The sequence below is a fragment of the Accipiter gentilis genome, chromosome Z, assembly GCF_929443795.1.
Source record: "Accipiter gentilis chromosome Z, bAccGen1.1, whole genome shotgun sequence".
NCBI classification, from domain to species: Eukaryota; Metazoa; Chordata; class Aves; order Accipitriformes; family Accipitridae; genus Astur; species Astur gentilis.
The window spans coordinates 32590305-32610096 of NC_064919.1; the positions used below are offsets into that span (position 1 = coordinate 32590305).

At 44.3% G+C, this 19792-nt stretch overlaps 1 protein-coding gene across 1 annotated transcript in view; it reads left to right on the top strand.

Moving 5' to 3' along the window:
• Window positions 1-935: 935 nt before the first annotated feature.
• Window positions 936-19792, top strand: part of LOC126036486 (neuronal acetylcholine receptor subunit alpha-7-like) — a 75158-nt gene continuing 56301 nt past the window's right edge. Inside the window, exons 1-2 of the mRNA XM_049796357.1 lie at window positions 936-1099; window positions 1315-1418. Of these exons, the coding sequence (XP_049652314.1) occupies window positions 1098-1099; window positions 1315-1418 (106 nt within the window). The 5' untranslated portion in view covers window positions 936-1097. The remainder of the gene's footprint in view (window positions 1100-1314; window positions 1419-19792) is intronic.

A 19792-nucleotide genomic window follows, 5' to 3' on the forward strand; every position in this document is an offset into this window, starting at 1 on the left:
GAGGGAGGGGGTGCAGCGATGCAGCCCGTGGTCAGGAGAGGTGGGATTTTGATGCTGATGGGTCCTTCTACATGTACCAGGTAATATTTTGTTGTTCCTCATAAAAGCAGGTTCTGCCCAGCTCCAGGCCTGCATCTCTGCAGCTGGTCCAAGGGCAGATGTTTGCAGCCTGGGGGTCTCCAGGGCCAGCCTGTGTCCCGCTGCCTATCACCCCAGGCCTAGCCTCCTCCTCACCACACCCTCTGCCCCCATGTCCCAGGGCTCTGCTCTCCTACCAGCCTCCACTGCCTGGTGCAGCCTCGCTACAGCAGCAGCCAAATCCCTCCTCCTGTGCAGAGTCACAACTTGGTGCTGCTCTCTGCATCAACCTAGGGTTGTACCCTGCCAAGGCAGGAGCCCCAGGAAGTTCAACAAGGGGAAGTGCAAAGTCCTGCACCTGTTTTCAGTGAAAGAGAAGTGGGTGAGTGTGCAGAGTAGGCAAAAGAGTAGAAAAAAGGCCCAAATTATGAATGTCATGAAATGTATTTGAGCCTTTGCCTTGTGTTGCCTTTCACTGGCTGGTGAATAAATTAGAGTGGGGAGGTAGAGGACCTGTCCCAGGGGTGCCAGTTTGTGTGCAAAATTCCACAGTGGGGAGCCAGCAGCAGTGGGCAGCTTGGGAAGAGGGCACTTGGGGCAGTTCCCTGCCTCTGGTGAAAGTGATTGTAGGAAGGGATGCATCAAAAAGAGCAGGAGACTGGTGAGTTTCATCTTCTCCAGCTTCTGCACTATTGATGCTTCCCAGCCACCTCTGCTGGGAGAAACCACAGGTACATGGCAGAGGGACCATGCCACAAGTGCTTGCTGCAAGTTGCACTGGCAGCTGAGAGAGAGCAGAGGGACACAAACTCATTTTGCTGGGAAACAGCTCTAGAGGCACTCGAGTGCAAGCACTGGAATTGCTGCAGACGTGCTGTCTTGAGTTAGGTACAGTCTGTGGGGATGTGGAAAGCATCTCCCAGGCAGCATGCTCCCCCTTCTTGCGGTACATACACAGCTGTGTGCCGGAAAGCACTAGCATTTGTTTCTGACCAAGAAAAGGCCCAGAGTTCCTGGGAATGTGAGTCCCAAGCAAAGTAACCAGCCCCTTTGTGTTTGGATTTACTGAACCAGCACAGAGCTGATTTGGCTCCTGGGGACTGGAGAAGCACACGACCAAACGTACTTCTCTGTACTGATGGGAAGCTGGTTTGATGCCTTATTACTGTAATTGCCAGATCCATCAGTCATTGCAGGCTGTCTCCAAGACTTCATCCTCTTTCTCCCTCTGCTCAGGAAGGATAGCCAGCCTATTTTGACAATGCTCACAGAAAAGTGCTTGGGATTTGTTTATTCTGGACTATGTCTCTGGGCATCCTTGTTCCTGTCTTTCTTTAAAGGTAAGCTCATCTGTGGTTGTCCAGTTTGGGGTTTTTGTTTGGTTGGTTGGTTTGTTTTTCTTTTATTTTTTTCTAAACTCTAGTCACATCCTACCCCAACTCTGTTTTCAGAAGGGCTTGTATCTGCTTGTAGTTTAAACTTTGTTAGGGTCCAGTGCTAGTCCCACTGAGTTTTGTAATCAGTTTGAATAAGTTTGTGGATCTTACAGTGCTGGGCACCTTCTTTTAAGAAAGGAAAAGGTGTGAGAGTTTTTTAAGGAAAAGTGAGTAATTGTCATTTTCAGAAATGAATTTAAATCATTGTGTTTCAAAAGGAGTATGTTCTTGCTCTCCTTTAAAAATTTAACCTATCTGTGATTTTTTGGGATGGGAGATTATAACTCCAGGCTGAGCAGGATGGCTGTGAAAACCCTGTAAGTGTGAGAGCGAAATGGTGTTATTCCACAAAGAAAAATGACCAGAAGAAAATTCTTAACTGTTTACTTTCTATGCATCATTTGGGAAGATTTATAGCTGCAGAAATAGCTAAATTTGCTATTTCTGATTTGTTTTTCTCTTCTAACTTTTTGTATGTTTAATAAGAATCCTTCCAGGCAGTGATGGGTATAAGTTGGAAACATGCAATATAAAAAATAATGGGCTTCTGTAGTCTAAGGTGTCACCTGTGAACAAGCTATCTTCTGAAGTTTCAGCATGTTAGAAACCAAAGTAGGAACTGTGTGATTCTTCCAAAACATGGAGGATTGCAAGGCTAACAATAAAGAATTTTTAAATGAGAAGGGAGGTTGACATAGCCACAGTCCTGAAAGATGTTCAGGGTTCTACACAAAATGTGTTTTTATTGCTCCCTAACAGCTGAAATATACATGTCTGCAGCAACTATAAATTCTAAAGCTGAGTATTCCAGGTGTGAGGGACCATGTCATGTTACTCACAATTTATGCATAGAGAAAGGAGGATTCTATTTCTGAAACAGAGAAGGTGGTCTGCATATTTCAGAAGCACAGGGGCACAGGAAACTTACATATATGTGATGTTGCACCAGACTATTCATGCAAATAATTCCTCATTAGTTTATCTGAATCTGCAAAACAACTATGCATTTCATTATTACAGCTCCACATTTCAGCTGCCTAATGTAGTAATAGTATTGCAGAAAAATATTTCCCCACCATGCTAAATTAAGAACCTTGCTATCTTTGTAAGACATTTCTGTACTACTTCAGGAGCTAAACTAACAAGCAGGTGATGGCAGCTGGTTACAATATAACTCACTTCGCGTGCAGTCCAATTTTAAGCAGTTGTGTATCCTTTAAGTACTGCCTTTTAAATACTGACAAATCACTAATTCATCAGAGGGGATGCTTAGTTTCTCTGAGCAGCACATGAAGACACAAACTGCTTTTATAAATAAATCAGAGATTTTTTTTGTTAGGTGCTTTTACCAGCAGTTTACAAGTATGCACTCTTACAGACAAGTGCTAAAGCAGGATAAAATGAACCACTGATTAAGGTGGTCTGTATTTGACATCTGCTTTGTGGATAGGGTTTTTTTCTTTTTAAAGAAAAGAAAAAAAGGTGGCGGGGTGGGGGGAAGCCCCAGGAATTGTGCAGTTGGGTCACAAGAGAAAAAAGTCAAGATGATCTTAGCATGTTACCAGTAGCAGAGTCTTTTAATAGTAGGCTCCAAATGAACTCCCCCAGGATTCCTCAGTGCACCTACATGGAAGTCACAGCAAGTCCATCATAACTAACATCACTATCACATAGTGCTGAGTTGTATCAACAGAATTCTTAACAATTTTTCAACTACTGAAAAATCTTTCAGGGCTGTTTAACAAGAAAGTTGTGACAAGGACTGGGTAAAAAAGTAAAACAAAACAAAACATGAAGAACTCAATCATTTTTTCCAGTCCTTTCCACAATTTTTTGCTCGAACTTGACTCTGCTTGCACTACTGCTAGGAGCCCCAATAGACATGTTATGTTAGGTCTTTTGAAGCCTTCCTTCCTGAAAAGCCTGGAGCCAGTGATGCTTTCCTGGGACACAGGTCTTAGGAAAAATCAGGAAACGGGCTCTCAGCCTCCCTGGATCCCAGATGAAATTTTTCAGAGCCAGATGTCCCTTCCTGACTAGGTGCAATCCTTGAAGGACCACCCAGAGGATGGAAGGACCCTGTGGGTCCCAGCAGCTACATAACAATCTCAGGTGGGGGGACTCAAAACCCCTGCTCCAGAGAGAGATTGGAAGGGAGGGGTCAGACCCACTCCTGCTCCCTTCTCAGAGCATGTCACAGTTTGGGATCCAGGGTGCAGGTGACCCTGCAAGGGAGTTCTCCTCAGAAACCTGTCCCAGTGACTACATGGGCACCTAGCCTCTCTGAGGAGCATTACCTTCAGCTCAGTGCACAGGCACCTGCTAGGTTTGAACATCCAGGGAAGTTAAGCGTGCACTTTCCTAGTCTCCAGTCAACCCATGCATTCTAATTACTGTGCTTTTATGACCTTTTTTTTTAAAGTGAGGCCACTAAAGTGCCATACATGTCGCACAGAGCAGAGTCAGACCTCTTAGTTTGTTTGCTCTGTGCAACCTGACATCAGGGTTATACTCTGGCCATGTGGCTTTGAAAAGCCCAGCAAAGGCAAAGGCAAGCTGAGGACAGAGCACCTCCTCTGCTGTCTGGTGGGAATGTAAGTGCTCAGCAGTATGGGACAAATCCTATGGCAGGGGATGCTGCAAGCGAGCTAACCAGCTAAAAGATGTAAATTATGAAGTAACTCAGCCTGACTTGGTATACCCAGCTGGTGCAAAGCAGCTGTTCATTGGCTTAAAATACAGAGTTGACTTGCTGCGCTACACTCATTTCATGCCTTCTCACAGATTTGCTGATTTAGATGAGCTCTAGTGATCATTTCAGAACACAACTGGTGATCTCTAGGACCAAATCCTCACAAAGATACTGTTCTTGGTTCACTTCCATGCAAGCAGCTGCTGTTTCTGCAGCAGCAGTAGCATTGGCAAGACAGTCTCAAAAGGCCAGATTCTGCTGCCAAGCTACAATTTCTCTGATGTGAGCTAGTTAGACTGAGGTGACATGAGTTTAGAGATCTCTGTAGCAGGAAGAACCAAGCCTGGTACTTCGATACCTATATATGGAGTCTAAACTTCAGGCCTTAGCTGGGTAGGACTGATGGAACTGCAGTGAGCTGTGTTAATCAATCTGCTTTACTCCAAAGAGACACTGTTGAACTGATGTGAGAAGTCCTGTGCCTTAATAGAGTACAATGTAATGTCATTGGTAATTTAGGTGGTTGGTGAAGAAGCTCCGCCTTTAGATGTCATAAATGTTACCAGACTAGAACCAGGTGTTAAAGTCAGATCCTTTAGAATCTTTCATACTCTTAATTTGAGGTCTGAAGGTTGCATTCACCTCAGTTCCCCACGTTCTCTATGTCAATGCTCTGAGTTGTATCACCCCACTGTGTGATATACAGTTTCAAAGATAACAATGCAGCCGATGCAAGTTTAAAATAGAAAAGATATGAGGAAGACCTTTGCTTGTTTAGTGAGCACGGTTGATGGTTGGCCTCAATGATCTTAAAGGTCTTTTCCAACCTAAATGATGCTATGATTCTATAATTGTGCAAGTAGGACTTTTCTTGCATATTGGCTAAAAAGATGCCACACATGCACCTTTCAGAGATTGGAAATTACTGCCAGATCCCTGCCATTACTACAATATCTGGTAGTACAGACACCAAAGTCTGGTCACTCTGGATACTGAGAGCATGCTAAGGCATCACATAAATATGGAGTCAGATGGGATTAAATGTTCTTGTCATAACACATGTCTGTTTATAGGTGTCACTCTGTGATCAAGATCACTAGTGCAGAAACATGTGTCGACACATATAAAATGGGCAGGCAGAGTCCTAGGCAAATCTCTCAGATTATTTCCTGTGAGTTACTGTCTGCTACAGTAACTTGCTGTACGTGCTTGCCTTTTGAGATTGACTTCTCAGTTCAATGAACCAGACTTCATGTTCAGTTGCTAATCTTTGTGTCTTCAGTGGCACAGCTCTAAGGCTGCTCTGTGTTATTGTAGGCACAGCTGCAACTGTGGAGCTGGCCCAAGCTTGTGAGAAGTCGCCAGGCTCTAGGAAAGTTGGAGGTGTTGCCATGCACACTTGCTGATAGTGATCTGGGCTAAATCTTCTTGTGTTAACTCTCCTCAAATCTTACTAGAAAAAGTAGGAAGGTCCAGAAAAAGCACCTGGGCCCTGACTTCACCAGCACCTATTGTTATATGCACATATTGCTATAGCATTCTGCATGGGGGGGTGTGTGGGGGGGTGGGGATCCAGAAGCAGATACAGTGCATGAGAAAGTAGCATCCATCTGGTCTTTGGGATGATGCCAGATGGTGCCTTGTGAGCCTTCAGCCTTGTTCCAGTGCAGGGGCCTTCCGATGGTCTCAGAGCAGAAGTTCCCATTCCATGCACAGGGTTCAGTCCTAAAGACAGCTCCACACCTTTTTTCTCCATCTGGTTTATTCTCCTAAGACATGTGGCAGACAACATGAGTTAGTGATGGCAGTAACATATTGGATGATTTTGTCAGCAACTGTGAAGTTCCAAGCAGTGAAAGAGGTGTTTTATGTCTCAGTGGTGCAGTGAGAACAGTGAACAGCAGCATCCCTTCTCACACCTGCATGATGAAGTAACTGTTTCCAGAGTCTAAGATTGGGTTACATCAGTCACAAAACAGGAAGTATTTCCAACTGAACATGATGGCTGTGATTTTCAAGGGAACACGTCTACCCAAATACCATTCAATTTTATTGTACATCCTGAACAAAGGGTTAATACAAAATTTCATTTTTATGTCACAAGCAAGAAGGGAGATATAAAGTCTCTCCAGTTCCAGGGTGTGATTAAAGAAGATCAAAACCCTTTGCATAACTCCTGACATGGTTGTTTGAGGATGTGTACTGCCTAGAGATCCTGTGTAATCTAAGAAAAAGAGCAAATCTGCCTGAGACAGGTAGGGATAGCACTGGCAATCAGTAGCATCCATGGGAATGAAAAAGCTAGACAGGAGTTTTTTGCTGTTTTGGGACACACTCCTGAGCAAATATGGCTTGAAGAAAGAGTTTTTCTTATCAGCAAAACTGCTTATATTGCATTGAGCAAAGCAGGTGATAACAAGGCTGAAACCAGAACCAGATGATGTGTTTGGAAATAACAGTCTTCCCACCTGGGGCTTGCAATTAAATCAGTAAATTGCAATAGAAAGATAATTTGTAGTCAGCATGAGTACTTATGCATGTCAACAGTGAGGTGCAGGTGACTCTGTCCTGCCTTGCTATCAATTGGCTTTGCTCAGTTAGAGAAGTGATGGTTACCAGAGCACTGAAATGGATGTCTGCAATCTTTATCACCTTCCAGAAATGGATGTCTTCAGTACTTACTGCATTTCAGAATGTTGCAGAGAAAGCCACAGTCTTCATTTCTGTCCTTAATGCAACATAGATTTGGGTAGAAAAAGGACTTGGAGGAAAGAGGCAGGCTTGAGGAGATCTCATTTCACATTGAGGACCTAAACAGCCTAAAACCAATTTGACAAGACTGTATGCTGTGTTCCCTGAAGCTCAGCTGTGGCTATGTGGAAAAGAATCGCCGGTCACTTAGTTTTCCACCATGCCAAGAGAGAAAATTAAATTGGAAATTGGAAAAGATATGTCTGTGGTAGCTGAGGTGAGAGAGGATCTGATCTATACATGTTCATAGATTGGTAGAATAATTTGGTTGGAAGGGTCCTCCAGAGGTTGCCCAGTCCAATCCCTTTTCTCAGAGCAGGGACAGCTCTATTATGTTGCTTCTTGAGCAGTCAAGCTGGGAAGATCTCCAAGGACAGTGGTGTCCTCTATGGTGAGTACCCTTCAGAGAAAAAAAGGCTCCCTGATGCCCTGGCAATGCCCCATAATGCAACTTATGTCTAATTAGTGCTAACCCTGTGCACCTCACAGACGAGTCTGGCTCCTTCATCATAGACCCCTTCCTCATGGCAGCTGAAGACAGCCAAAAGAGCTCCCCCTTGCTTTCTCATCCCCAAGCTGATCAAAGGCATGTCTCTCCATGTCTCATCAGACATGCTGTGCTCCAGCAGCCCCTTGTCTCAGTGGCCTCCACTCGACTCACTCCACAGGGTCAGTGTATATCCTTATCAGGCACAGAGCTAACTGTGTGTCATGCAGTGGGCCTCACTGATGTTGATTATAGGCTGGCTTTAGAAGAGATCACTGCTTAGTGTTTTCATCACCTTTGAGTCTGTAGGTTTGGGAAAAAAAACAAACGTAGGAAGTCATATAATGATGCAGAAAATACATTCTGTAATTCTTAGCCATCTTGTGCTCTTTTTTAAGAATTTCATCATGCTGAGTCTGCAAAGTGGCTGAGCAAGTCATGACAAATGATGGAGTACATTCCCTTGAATATTGTGGAATTTTAGAAAAGTCATCAGCAAACTGAAATCCAGCTTGAGCATCTGTAACAATAGGAAGAGGAGATAAAAAATGAAATAAATAGTTGTTAGATGGTTTGCAGTTGTCAGTGTTTCAAGTGGCAAATGGACAGCAACTTTGATTTGCACCCATTCTTGTTCAAGGCTTCACACACAATTCATAAAAGGCAACTGGACAGCTTCAAGAGCTCTAAGCAAAAGACTTGCCTTTCTAATATAGCCAAACAGCTATCCTGCAGCATGCTGTCTGCAGCAGTGTTTCGTTCAAGGTCTAAGTCTTCTAATATAGTCTCCAAATATGTTAGGGTCCCCAGTTTCCATTTACTTTATAATTCAAATTTGTTGGATTGATATCTCAGCTCAAGCACTTCAGCACTCCTGTCATCATCAGATCTACTTACACATTGCCTGACAATGACAATGAGACGGTAGGATGAGAGAGAAAAGATAGATCACATGCGAACAGGTCTGTGGGTAAGGAGAGGAGACATCCTTCTCCAGAGGAGGCCTCTTCATAAGTGGGCAAACCATTTCCCCTTCGGGTCAAAATGCTCTAGCAGTCTCAGGAAGTCTGTATGCTGGGGAATACAAGAGAGCAGGCCAGACAGCACAGGATCGCTTTCTGCTTTTCAAGCATCCTGCATCCACAGGCATTGCTACTGTATCACGAGATGACAGCCATACTCCACCTGGACATGAGGGGCACCAATGTTGTTTAAAGTATTTTTGTTTGCACTGACATAATTCAGGAGCATTAGATTGAAGTTGCCAAAGCTTTAGATCAACAGAGTAAAGCTAAGACAAAATCAGGCACCCCAGATCATCATTGTCTGGAAGTACCTCATTTTCACTGTAGTTCATTTCTGCTCTTAGTCAGGATCAGTGACTCAGCCAATGCAGGTTTGGCTGGCAGGGTGCAGCAAGGAGACCCATATATTTCGTATCTGCACTTATCCCAACAAAACCAGGACTCCAGGCCTGTGCCTGAGGAAAAGGCAATAGCATCTAGCATCCTGAAAACAGACAGATCAAGGCTAAACAGCGCTCAGCTGTCACTGAGACCTTGTGACATTCAGAGTCTGGGGAAAAACCCCCACCTGTAAACTTCATGATACAGACCATGCTCAGCCACTTCAATCAGCCAAAAGAAAGCACTTCTTACAATTTCAAGTGTCCTAGGTTAGATGTCCACAGACCTTTGATTGGTGACAAGTCTAATTTGCTCAGAGCCAGTCATTTACCTCATCAGGACAGTATTAGAAGCAGCTTTTGTCTTCCGTGTGGAATAAATTCAGACTCCCTGCTGAGAATTTTCATGCCTCTATTTACAGGTCCCTGGATTTTTTCCAAGGGAAAGAAGTCTGAGGCTTTGGTGGTCTAGGTCTTCAAAGGTCCCTGGAGGACCCTTCTAACCAAATTATTCTACCAGTCTATGAACATGTATAGATCAGATCTTTGAAGACCTGGACCACCAAAGCCTCAGACTTCTTTCTCTTGGAAAAAATCCCTTGATAGCAAAAACTTCTGCTGCCAAAACCTATAAATTATCACCAGCCAGCTAGCAGCACAGCATCTTTCACATAGATAGGCAGCAAGTTTAGCCTGGCCTAGTGAAAGCTCAGCAGTACTGCTTAAAACATGGCTGAGTTTCATCTATAGATGTTTCATGTAAGTTTTGCTTCCCAAGTGGGAAACCATTTCAGATTTGGAGAAAATGTATCTTCACATTTCCCAGTTCAGGTACTAAGCACTGAAAAGGAGGAAAAACAAGCAGCCATTCAAGATGCAGCCACAATTTCCATCAGGGTAGCCCATATTCCTTTCATTGGGCTCTAATACCATGTTTCACATCATCCAGCATTTGTGTTTCAGATACTGGAAAGACAAACTTGCAACTTTCTCTGCATTCCCAGATCCATGTTCACTTTGGACATTTGTGCCTTGCCTGTGCCTTGCAGCCAGGAGGCTTGAGAGATGCGGGAAGAGTGCAGGAGGAACCATCACTAGCCTTGCCAATTGCATCCTCAGTACCTTTGCTGCTTAGCATTACTATGCAAGTACAGCTGGCAGGCTGGCAAGGCAAAAGTTCATTGTTCAGGAAACTAGCCATCTCTGGGATCATAACTATTGCCACTGACCACCACTGCAGAGGGGGAAGGGGAAAGAATCACTGCAATGTCTTTGGGTATACTGGATGGTTCATTTCCATGGTATTACTGTCTGTTACATTTCCACTCCAACCTGTCCTCTGCATTGCACAGAGAAGTTAATATCACCGCTCTTCGGTAACAACAACACACTGAGGCAGTGGTTTTGAGGCAAGATCACCTCTGAACTATGAAAAAAGGAACAAGCTTTCTCTGCCTGGTAAAGTCATGTCTGTGACTAAGGAATAGCACTTGGGAGAACTAAGTTTTGGGTTTTATCTTTGCTCTCTTCATGTCTTGGGGACAAAATTTCTCTTCCTAAGGGGTGCACTTATCTTCCTCCTCTTCCAGGGTCCTGCTGACCCTGCTATGGGCTTCTTTATCATTATGTTGGAACATTTTTGGAGTGGGAAGTAGAGCCTGAAGAACTGTGTTGCACAGTAAACTGAAGATTTCATTGCAGCCTCTATCACTGCTATTACCTGCACTGGGTTTAGGAAAAACACCTTCTTCCTACCTATTTTCTTCTCAGCCCTAACTAGACTTGCCTATTCGTTATTATCATTATTATACCTGTCTGTTCACATACGGCTTTCCCAGGTCTGAGCTGTCCACATGTGCCTGGCATGTTGTTGAGTGGGCTTTTGATGGGGAGCTGCAGATCCCCTGGGACCCTTTTCAGAGCTGTCTGTGAATGCCATGCTGATTGCCATGGCTACCTCATTGACAGCACTTGGTTAGTGAAGTTCATAGTGGTTTCCCAAGAAGACTTTCCCTTGGTTTACTGGTTTGGGTGCTGAAACATGTAGAGCTGAAGGGATGTAACAAGCTGCTCTGCAAACCAGTGAGAGTGGGGAATCCAGAAGCCCACTCCAGTACACTGATGACCATATCACTGGTATCTCACTTTTGTCATACGATTTTGTTTCTTTCTGTTGGCTTCCATTATTGCTCCTCCCCACAAATCCCAGGATGGCTGGCAAGACTCACTTTCAGACAGCCACAGCTCTCTCTGACATGTCTAGCAAGGGGACTCCCCCTCTTCACTAGTGCCCCAAATCCCTCCTCCTGTGCTCCCTTGACATAGAGTATTGTAATAATTACAGTTATATTGCACGGAGCTAATGTAAACTAGCATTACACTAATTAGCCAGTTAAACTAACTAGCCAGTTATGTTTCTGACCTGGAGCAATGAGGCAGTTTAGATAACTATCATACATTTGAGATGTATCCCACTGTTAATATCATAATATGTGTCTCTTCACCTTACACACATATCTCAGCCTTTAAAACATCTGCACTAAGCCAGCAGGACCAAAAATATAATCCCATCCTTTCATTATGTAATGGCCTATATTCTCTTTTTAGCATACTGTCATGTGCCTAAAATCTTTGAGATGAAACCTTTCCTAGCATACACTTTAATACCCCTCTCTGCTGGGAGCTCTTTATCTGCTGTGAAAGAACAGAAATGACCAATATCAGGAAGATTAGGTCCTTTTTCCTTATGAAAACATGGCATTTCTCACATTCCTCTGGGTATCTAATGAGTTTTGTGTGTAAGATGCAGAAACAATCTGCATAGTGAGAGCCGAAGATTAGAGTCAAAGATTACCCAGAAGGGAAGTAGATTAAAAAGAGGTTTTAAATGAAAGAGGTATTCAAATACACAACACAAACACACAGACACAGACACAGACACACACAGGGTTGAGGCAGCTGATGTGATTCCATTGTTTCTCATATGACTACTCCTTCCTGAAGGTGTGATGGCATGCATTTTAAATCAAAGGACACTGAAAGAAATAATGCATTTGCAGCCACAGATAAAAGCAACAACACTGCACATAAGAACAAAAGCAGATGGGACACATTTGTGTCTCTGGGGATTAAGGGACATATGGTAATGACATGCTTTACATTCTTTGAAATCTGCAAAATACACAAAATAAGGTGCGTGGGTTTTTTATAGCTACCAAAGCATTAGAACATGCCACATTTTTGTAGGTGCTGTTGCCATTCCAATTCTTTATGCCAAAGAAGTTGCCTATGAAACAACCTGCTTTTTTTTCTGATACTATTCCTGTTACTTCCCCCATAATTCATAATTGCAAATAGAGCATGTCTGTGTGTCTTCCTGTGATCGTTCTATTTGCATTCCCAAAGAAATAGCTAAAAATCCCTGTAAGAGTACAGTTATAAACTAAAAAGAACATAAATAAGAGACAAGGAGCTATGGCAGAAGAGTTTGCAGGTTGTTAGGAAAATACTTGGAAGTTTTAGGATTTAGCTCTGATACCCATAGGTTTTCCTAAAGGCTTTTTGCTCTGTAAATGTTTCAATTATAACAAGATTGTATACAAACATTACACAACCAAATATAACAATACCTCTCAGTATAATGACCCTGTTTTTCAAAAAAGGCCAGAACTCCACTCAATTTGTTTTAGGAAACAGTAAAACAAACAGGCAAACAAACCAACCAACCAAAACAGAGGGAACGTGGCAAAGTAACAATACAGGGAGAAAAAAAATGACATAGATGTGGTGAAACACCTGCAGAAGGTACAAGGGGGGTGAATAACTACCACAACCACATTATTGCTGCAGTTTAGGTCCTTTTATGAAGTATCAGGGGACAAAATATTTAAAAGCAACAATGTGATGGCTCAGGAATATGCTGTTGATTTTAACTTACTGTGTTCTGCAAAGAGGTTGCATGTGCAAATGATTCTAGGAACTGTTTTTAAGAAGGGAAGAAAAAAAGGCATGTTTTGTAATTCAGAGACATGTTAGCATACCTATGTGTGAATATAAAGTGATAGTGGAAGTATATGATATTTGGTCTGAAAACCATTGGTCCTTTACATACCAGTAACTCCCATAATCTTGTATAAATAAAGTAATAACGTGTGTAAGGCTCAGACCTCTGCCAAAGGAAATGAGCAACAGCTAGAAAACATTCAGCTAGCAGCTGGCCCAACAAAAAGTTCAAAGATTATGAAAATAAAATCAGGGATCACTATGAACCAGGGGTGGAATGGTCAGCAAATACAGGTACCATGGCTGAAAACCTTTTGGAAATCCATGTCCTTCCACCTACCCTCTAATGAAATAATATTTCATTATTTATTCTTTACTGTGCACAGCAAGCCAGAATGTGGCCAACACCAGGAATGCTCAGTCAAGGAGCTGACCGCTTTTGGAGCAAACCTGGGGAATGGGCAAAGGTTGGACTCTTACCTTGTAGCTCAGGGAGCTCTGCATGCAAAACAGCAGGGGGATCAACCAGCCAAGACCAGACATGACAGCACAGCTCCTAGGAAAGGAGGGAGCATCTTGCCTTCCTAGGGATGGCATATAGATAGTCTGTCCAGAGCTAGCTGCAATTTTGACAGCCATTCCTACCAGATGACACTGAACAGCCTCCAACCCCAACAAACACTTCTCTAGATCTGAACCCAAACCCACAGAAGAAACAAGAAGTATTATGGTGGCACAGTAGAGAGAATGGGATGATGCTCAAGCATGGAAGAGGCAATCCATACCCAGAGGATACCACCCAGACAGAGAAGGTGGAAGAGGTTTGTTGTCAGCTTGCAGCTATATGCCTAGAGCCCTGTGTTTCCTCAATGGGCCAAGTAAAATTCTAAAGGAATAAACCAGTGCAACCAGTGAAACAACATGAAGCACACGAGGAAGGGCTTTGCTAGTTTTAGTCAGGTGTTTTTCTTCTTTTCCTTTTTTTCTTTTTCTCTTTTACTTTTTCTTTTCCTTTTTCTTTTTCTTTTTCTTTTTCTTTTCCTTTTCCTTTTCCTTTTCCTTTTCCTTTTCCTTTTTCTTTTCCTTTTTTTCTTTTTCTTCTCCTTTTTCTTCTCCTTTTTCTTCTCCTTTTCCTTTTCCTTTTCCTTTTCCTTTTCTTTTTCCTTTTTCTTTTCCTTTTTTCTTTTTCTTTTTCTTCTCCTTTTTTTCTCCTTTTTCTTCTCCTTTTTCTTTTTCTTTTTCTCTCTTTTTCTTTTGTCTTTCTTGTTATTTATATTTTTATTTATTTATTTATTTATTTTTCTCTTTCTCTTTCATTCTTTTCCCTACCCAGTGTTTTGGGGTATTTGTTTTATTTTTAGCTTTGCAGCCGGAGCAGATATCTGAGTTACACCAAGATCAGCATGTGTTAGGTCACCATAAAACATGCAGACCAATTGAGACAGTTCTCCTTGCCATCGCTGGCAACAGGACATGAGTTCAGTCTGAGCTTGAGGTTGGGCATGCACAGCTGCTGACTTGGAGCTGACATCAGCAAGTACCAGCTTGATCTAATTTAATTGCAATGTCTCAGAGAATTCAAACCCCTTTATAGATATCATGCAGGTTCACAGTCAGGGTGAGACACCGCCTGTGGAAGCCTCAACAGAGGTGCCTCTCTGCTTCTAGCTATGAACCCACACTTTGTCCAAATACATGGATGCAGTTATTAACATGCTTCTAGGCTTGCTCTGAGGAGGTCTTTGCAAATTTTTTTTTAATATACAATTGTCCTGTGTTTCAGTCCTAGTGTCTTGGCCTAACCTGTCTGGGACATTGCAACATGTCTGCATTTAATAAACAGGATGAAATCTCACATGCAGACTATGCGTGTGAAAGGAAAGACAGAGCTCAGAGTGTAAGCTAACAGCAAGATATCTTGCTTTATTTCCTGCTGAAATAATTCAAGGCAAAGATGATGCAGGGGAACAAAGGAGGCAAAGGACAGCTTTTCAGATACATTTCAGAAATAAGACCTTAGGGAACCTGCCATCTTCTGTTTTCTTGCTGCAGGTTCTTCGTTCACATCATAGGACTCCCTGATCCAACACAAAGGATACCACACAGTACCACCCTACTTGGGAAGTTCCCTGGACTCACAGCAATGCATTTGGAGGGACCGACATTTTCTTGTATCTCGTGTGAGGGGAGGTGGTAGCATTCTGCAATAAAGAAATAACTCCTGGGCAGGTTACCTTGCTGTGCAATTCTCAGAAATTCCATCCTAGAAAGAAAGATGAAGTTCAGCTAAAGCATGTATTCCCAAGAGATTGGTAGCAGTTTGTAGGTTGTGTTGATCAATCAGTGGGCTTCTTGCAGACTTCTTTGCACATGCAGAAGCATGGAAGGAGATTGATAAAGGTATTTAAGAGTTGAATGTAGTGCAGAAATACCTCTGTTGTCCACAGAGCTCTTCACAAAACTGCCAGAGGATTGCTTTGCCTTGTGCCTCCCAATTGCCTGCAAACTCCAGGAGCAGTTTAGGGAACCATTTTAGATTATTCAGAAAGTAAAGCTTGAGGGACAATCTAGTCCTTGGTCTAGTAACTCTGTGTCTCCTTTGTACTGAGGAGCCCAGCACTGGACCCAGCACTCCAAGTATGTCTCACCAGTGCTGAAGTAGAGAGGAAGGATCACCACTCTTGACCTACTGGTGAGGCACTGTCTGATGCAGCTCAGGATGCTGGTGGCCTTTGCTGCAAGGATGCATTACCGCCTTATGGTCAGCATCATATCTAGAAGGACCCCCAGGGCTCTTCTGCCAACCTGCTCTCCAGTCAGTGGGCCCCCAGCCTATCCTGGTGCCTGGGTTTACTCCTCCTCAGGTGCGGGACTTTGCACTTCCTTTAATCGAACTTCATGAGGTTCCTGTCAGCCATTTCTCCAGTTTTTCAAGGTCCCTCTCTCTGAATGGCAGCAAACCCATGTCCTGTATCAGCCACTCCTCCCAGTTTTGTACCATTTGAAAACTTGCTGGGGGTGCACTCTGCTCCATCATTCGTAATGATGTTGAACAGCGTTGGCCCCAGTATCCACCCCTGGAGTACTCCAGCGCTGGCTGGCCTTCAGCCAGACTTTGTGCTGCTGACTACAACCCTCTGAGCCTGACAGTTCAGCCACTTTTCAATCCACATCACTGTTCATTTATCTAGCCTGTAAGGCATAGACAAATGTCTATGAGGATGTTCTCGGACACAGTGTCAAAAGTCTTGCTAAACTTGAGATAAACATCATTCACTGCTCTGCCCTCAGACTGTACTGAGATTGTATTTTCCTACTGCTTCCAAGATAATCCAGAAACAAGGGGGACACTGTCTGAGGCAGTGGGACATAAGAGGCTCTCTGTTGCTCAAAGATCCTTTATCTTTGAGGGATCATGCTCTTTGCCAATACTTTCCTGTAACATGCTGTCGTGGTTTCAGCCCAGCCAGTAACAAAGGACCACGCAGCCGCTCACTCACTCCTCCGCCCCCCTCCGGTGGGATGGGGAGGAGACGGAGGAGAGAAAAGAAAAAGGAACTGGAACCTCGAGGGTTGAGATAAAGGCAGTTTACTGGGACAAACACAAAGAAAAAAATTACAACAACAACAACGGCACTAATGAAAAAGTATACAAAAAGAGCGATGCACAGTGCAACCGCTCACCACCCGGGACCCAGCGCTCTGCCACTTCCCCCACCGAAAACAGAGACCACCCCCTGGCCCACTCCCCATTTATATACTGAGCATGATGTCACACGGTATGGAATAGCTCCTTGGCTAGTTCAGGTCAGCTGCCCGGCTATGCCCCCACCTCCCAGGTTCCTGTAAAAATTAACTCTATCCCAGCTGAACCCAGGACATTATCCACCCCTTATTCTATACCATCTACATCATGCCCAGATCTTACATTTTTTTCCAATCAACCACTACTACTTTCCTGGTCTTATATATAAGTATATGGACTCTGGCCCGCCCCGACCTCGCACACACACACACATGGTGTTCCTTTAGCCTATGGGCTATCCCTCTAATGTGTCCGTCGACTTTGGGGCTCTATCTGTTGTAACAGTTCTTCAGGATAAGAGAGAGATGGTGAGATGTTGGGTCATTGATGTTGTCTCTGGAACTTGTGGCTAGTACAGTTGGTGCAACTCATGCCCTTGGTCTGCAGGTCGAAGATGTTGATCTTGAGGAAATTGCTGGGTGCCAGTTCAAGTTCTATCGCTGTTGTACTTGGCTCAGTTTCAGAAATCCATCCTGTAGTCATTTGGATAATTCTCACAATACCCCTTGATATGGCATATAGACACTATGGATAAAATGACATGCATTGACAGGTTATTTAGCAGTTAAATATCATACAGCCCAATTCACTGGCTATTCTCTCCCAAAATCAAATCTCCCTGAGGTACACATCGAACTTCCCCATCCTTCTGCATCACCCACCAGGTGTACCCAGGTCCTTGAGCAAAAACAACACCTTGAATGGGTTTGCTTCTGCTTGAGGGAGGACTAACCCAGACTGTCTTTCCTAACATACTCCTCATGCACACTACAGGGACTTTATCCCCTTCTACAGTACGTGGAACTCTTGGTTGGGCAGGGTCAGCCCGATTGGCGGATCCTCTAGTATTAACTAACCAGGTGGCTTTTGTTAAATGTGTATCCCAATGCTTGAAAGTTCCACCCCCCATCGCTCTCAATGTAGTTTTCAGCATGATATAGTCAATCTGCCAGGCCTCCCACTGTTTATATTTCAGCCATCGCCCTCCATGCGACAGGGGTTTTTGCCGCTTGGCTTGCTTAATTGCAGCACATGTTTCACATTCATGGATGACCTGTGCGATAGTGTCCATGGTCAAGTCCACCCCTCGATCTCGAGCCCATCTATATGTTGCATCTCTTCCCTGATGGCCTGAGGTATCGTGGGCCCACTGAGCCATAAATAGCTCACCCCTACGTTGCCAGTCCAGGTCCACCTGAGACACTTCAATCTTGGCAGCCTGATCTGGCTGCTGATTGTTTTGATGTTCTTCAGTGGCTCGACTCTTGGGTACATGAGCATCTACCTGATGTACTTTTACCACTAGCTTCTCTATCCGAACAGCAATATCTTGCCACAGTGCGGCAGCCCAGATGAGTTTACCTCTGCGCTGCCAATTGCCCTTCTTCCATTGCTGTAGCCACCCCCACAGGGCATTTGCCACCATCCATGAGTCACTATAGAGATAGAGCACTGGCCACTTTTCTCTTTCAGCTAGCTGGATGGCTTTCACCTCTGCAAACTCACTCGATTCACCGTCTCCTTCAGCAGTTTCTGCAACTAGTCGTGTAGGACACCATACAGCAGCCTTCCACCTCCGATGTTTTCCCACAATGCGACAGGACCCATCAGTGAACAGGGCATATTGCCTCTCATTTTCTGGCAGTTTATTATACAGTGGGGCTTCTTCAGCCCGTATGACCTCCTCCTCTGGCGACATTCCAAAATCTTTGCCTTCTGGCCAGTCCGTGATCACTTCTAACATTCCTGGGCGACTGGGGTTTCCTATGCGAGCCCGCTGTGTGATCAGTGCAGTCCACTTACTCCACGTGGCGTCAGTCGCGTGATGCGTAGAGGAAACTTTCCCTTTGAACATCCAGCCCAGCACTGGCAGTCGGGGTGCTAAGAAGAGCTGTGTTTCAGTACCAACCACTTCTGGGGCAGCTTGAACTCCTTCATATGCTGCCAAAATCTCTTTTTCAGTTGGAGTATAGCGAGCCTCAGATCCTCGATATCCCCGACTCCAAAACCCCAGAGGTCGGCCTCGGGTCTCCCCAGGTGCTTTCTGCCAAAGGCTCCAGGTAGGGCCATTCTCCCCAGCTGCAGCGTAGAGCATATTTTTAATATCTTGTCCTGTCCGGACTGGCCCAAGAGCTACTGCGTGAACAATCTCCTGCTTAATCTGTTCAAAGGCTTGTCGTTGCTCAGGCCCCCATTTAAAATCGTTCTTCTTCCGAGTAACTTGGTAGAGAGGGCTTACAATTTGACTGTAATTTGGAATATGCATTCTCCAAAAACCCACAACACCTAAGAAAACCTGTGTTTCCTTTTTATTAGTCGGTGAGGACATAGCTGCTATTTTGTTGATGATGTCCACAGGGATCTGACGACGCCCATCTTGCCATTTTACTCCTAAGAACTGGATCTCCTGCGCAGGTCCCTTGACCTTACTTTCTTTTATGGCAAAACCAGCCTTCAAAAGGATTTGGATTATTTTCTTCCCTTTCTCAAAAACTTCTTCTGCCATGTTGCCTCATACGATGATGTCATCAATATATTGCAGGTGCTCTGGAGCTTCACCTTTTTCTAGTGCAGCCTGGATCAGTCCATGGCAAATGGTGGGGCTGTGTTTCCACCCCTGGGGCAGTCGATTCCAGGTGTACTGGATGCCCCTCCAAGTGAAAGCAAACTGAGGCCTGCACTCCGCTGCCAAAGGAATGGAGAAAAATGCATTAGCAATGTCAATTGTGGCATACCACTTAGCTGCCTTTGATTCCAGTTCATATTGAAGCTCTAACATATCTGGCACAGCAGCGCTCAGCGGTGGCGTGACTTCATTCAGCCCACGATAATCTACTGTCAGTCTCCATTCCCCATAAGATTTCCACACGGGCCATATGGGACTATTAAAGGGTGAGTGAGTCTTGCTGATCACTCCTTGGCTCTCCAATTGGCAAATCAGCTTATGGATGGGGATCAGGGAGTCTCAGTTGGTGCGATATTGCCGCCGGTGCACCGTCGTGGTAGCAATTGGCACCTGTTGTTCTTCAACCTTCAGCAACCCCACAACTGAAGGGTCTTGGGAGAGACCCGGCAGGGTAGACAGCTGTTCAATCTCCTCCGTCTCCAATGAAGTTATACCAAAGGCCCAACGGTA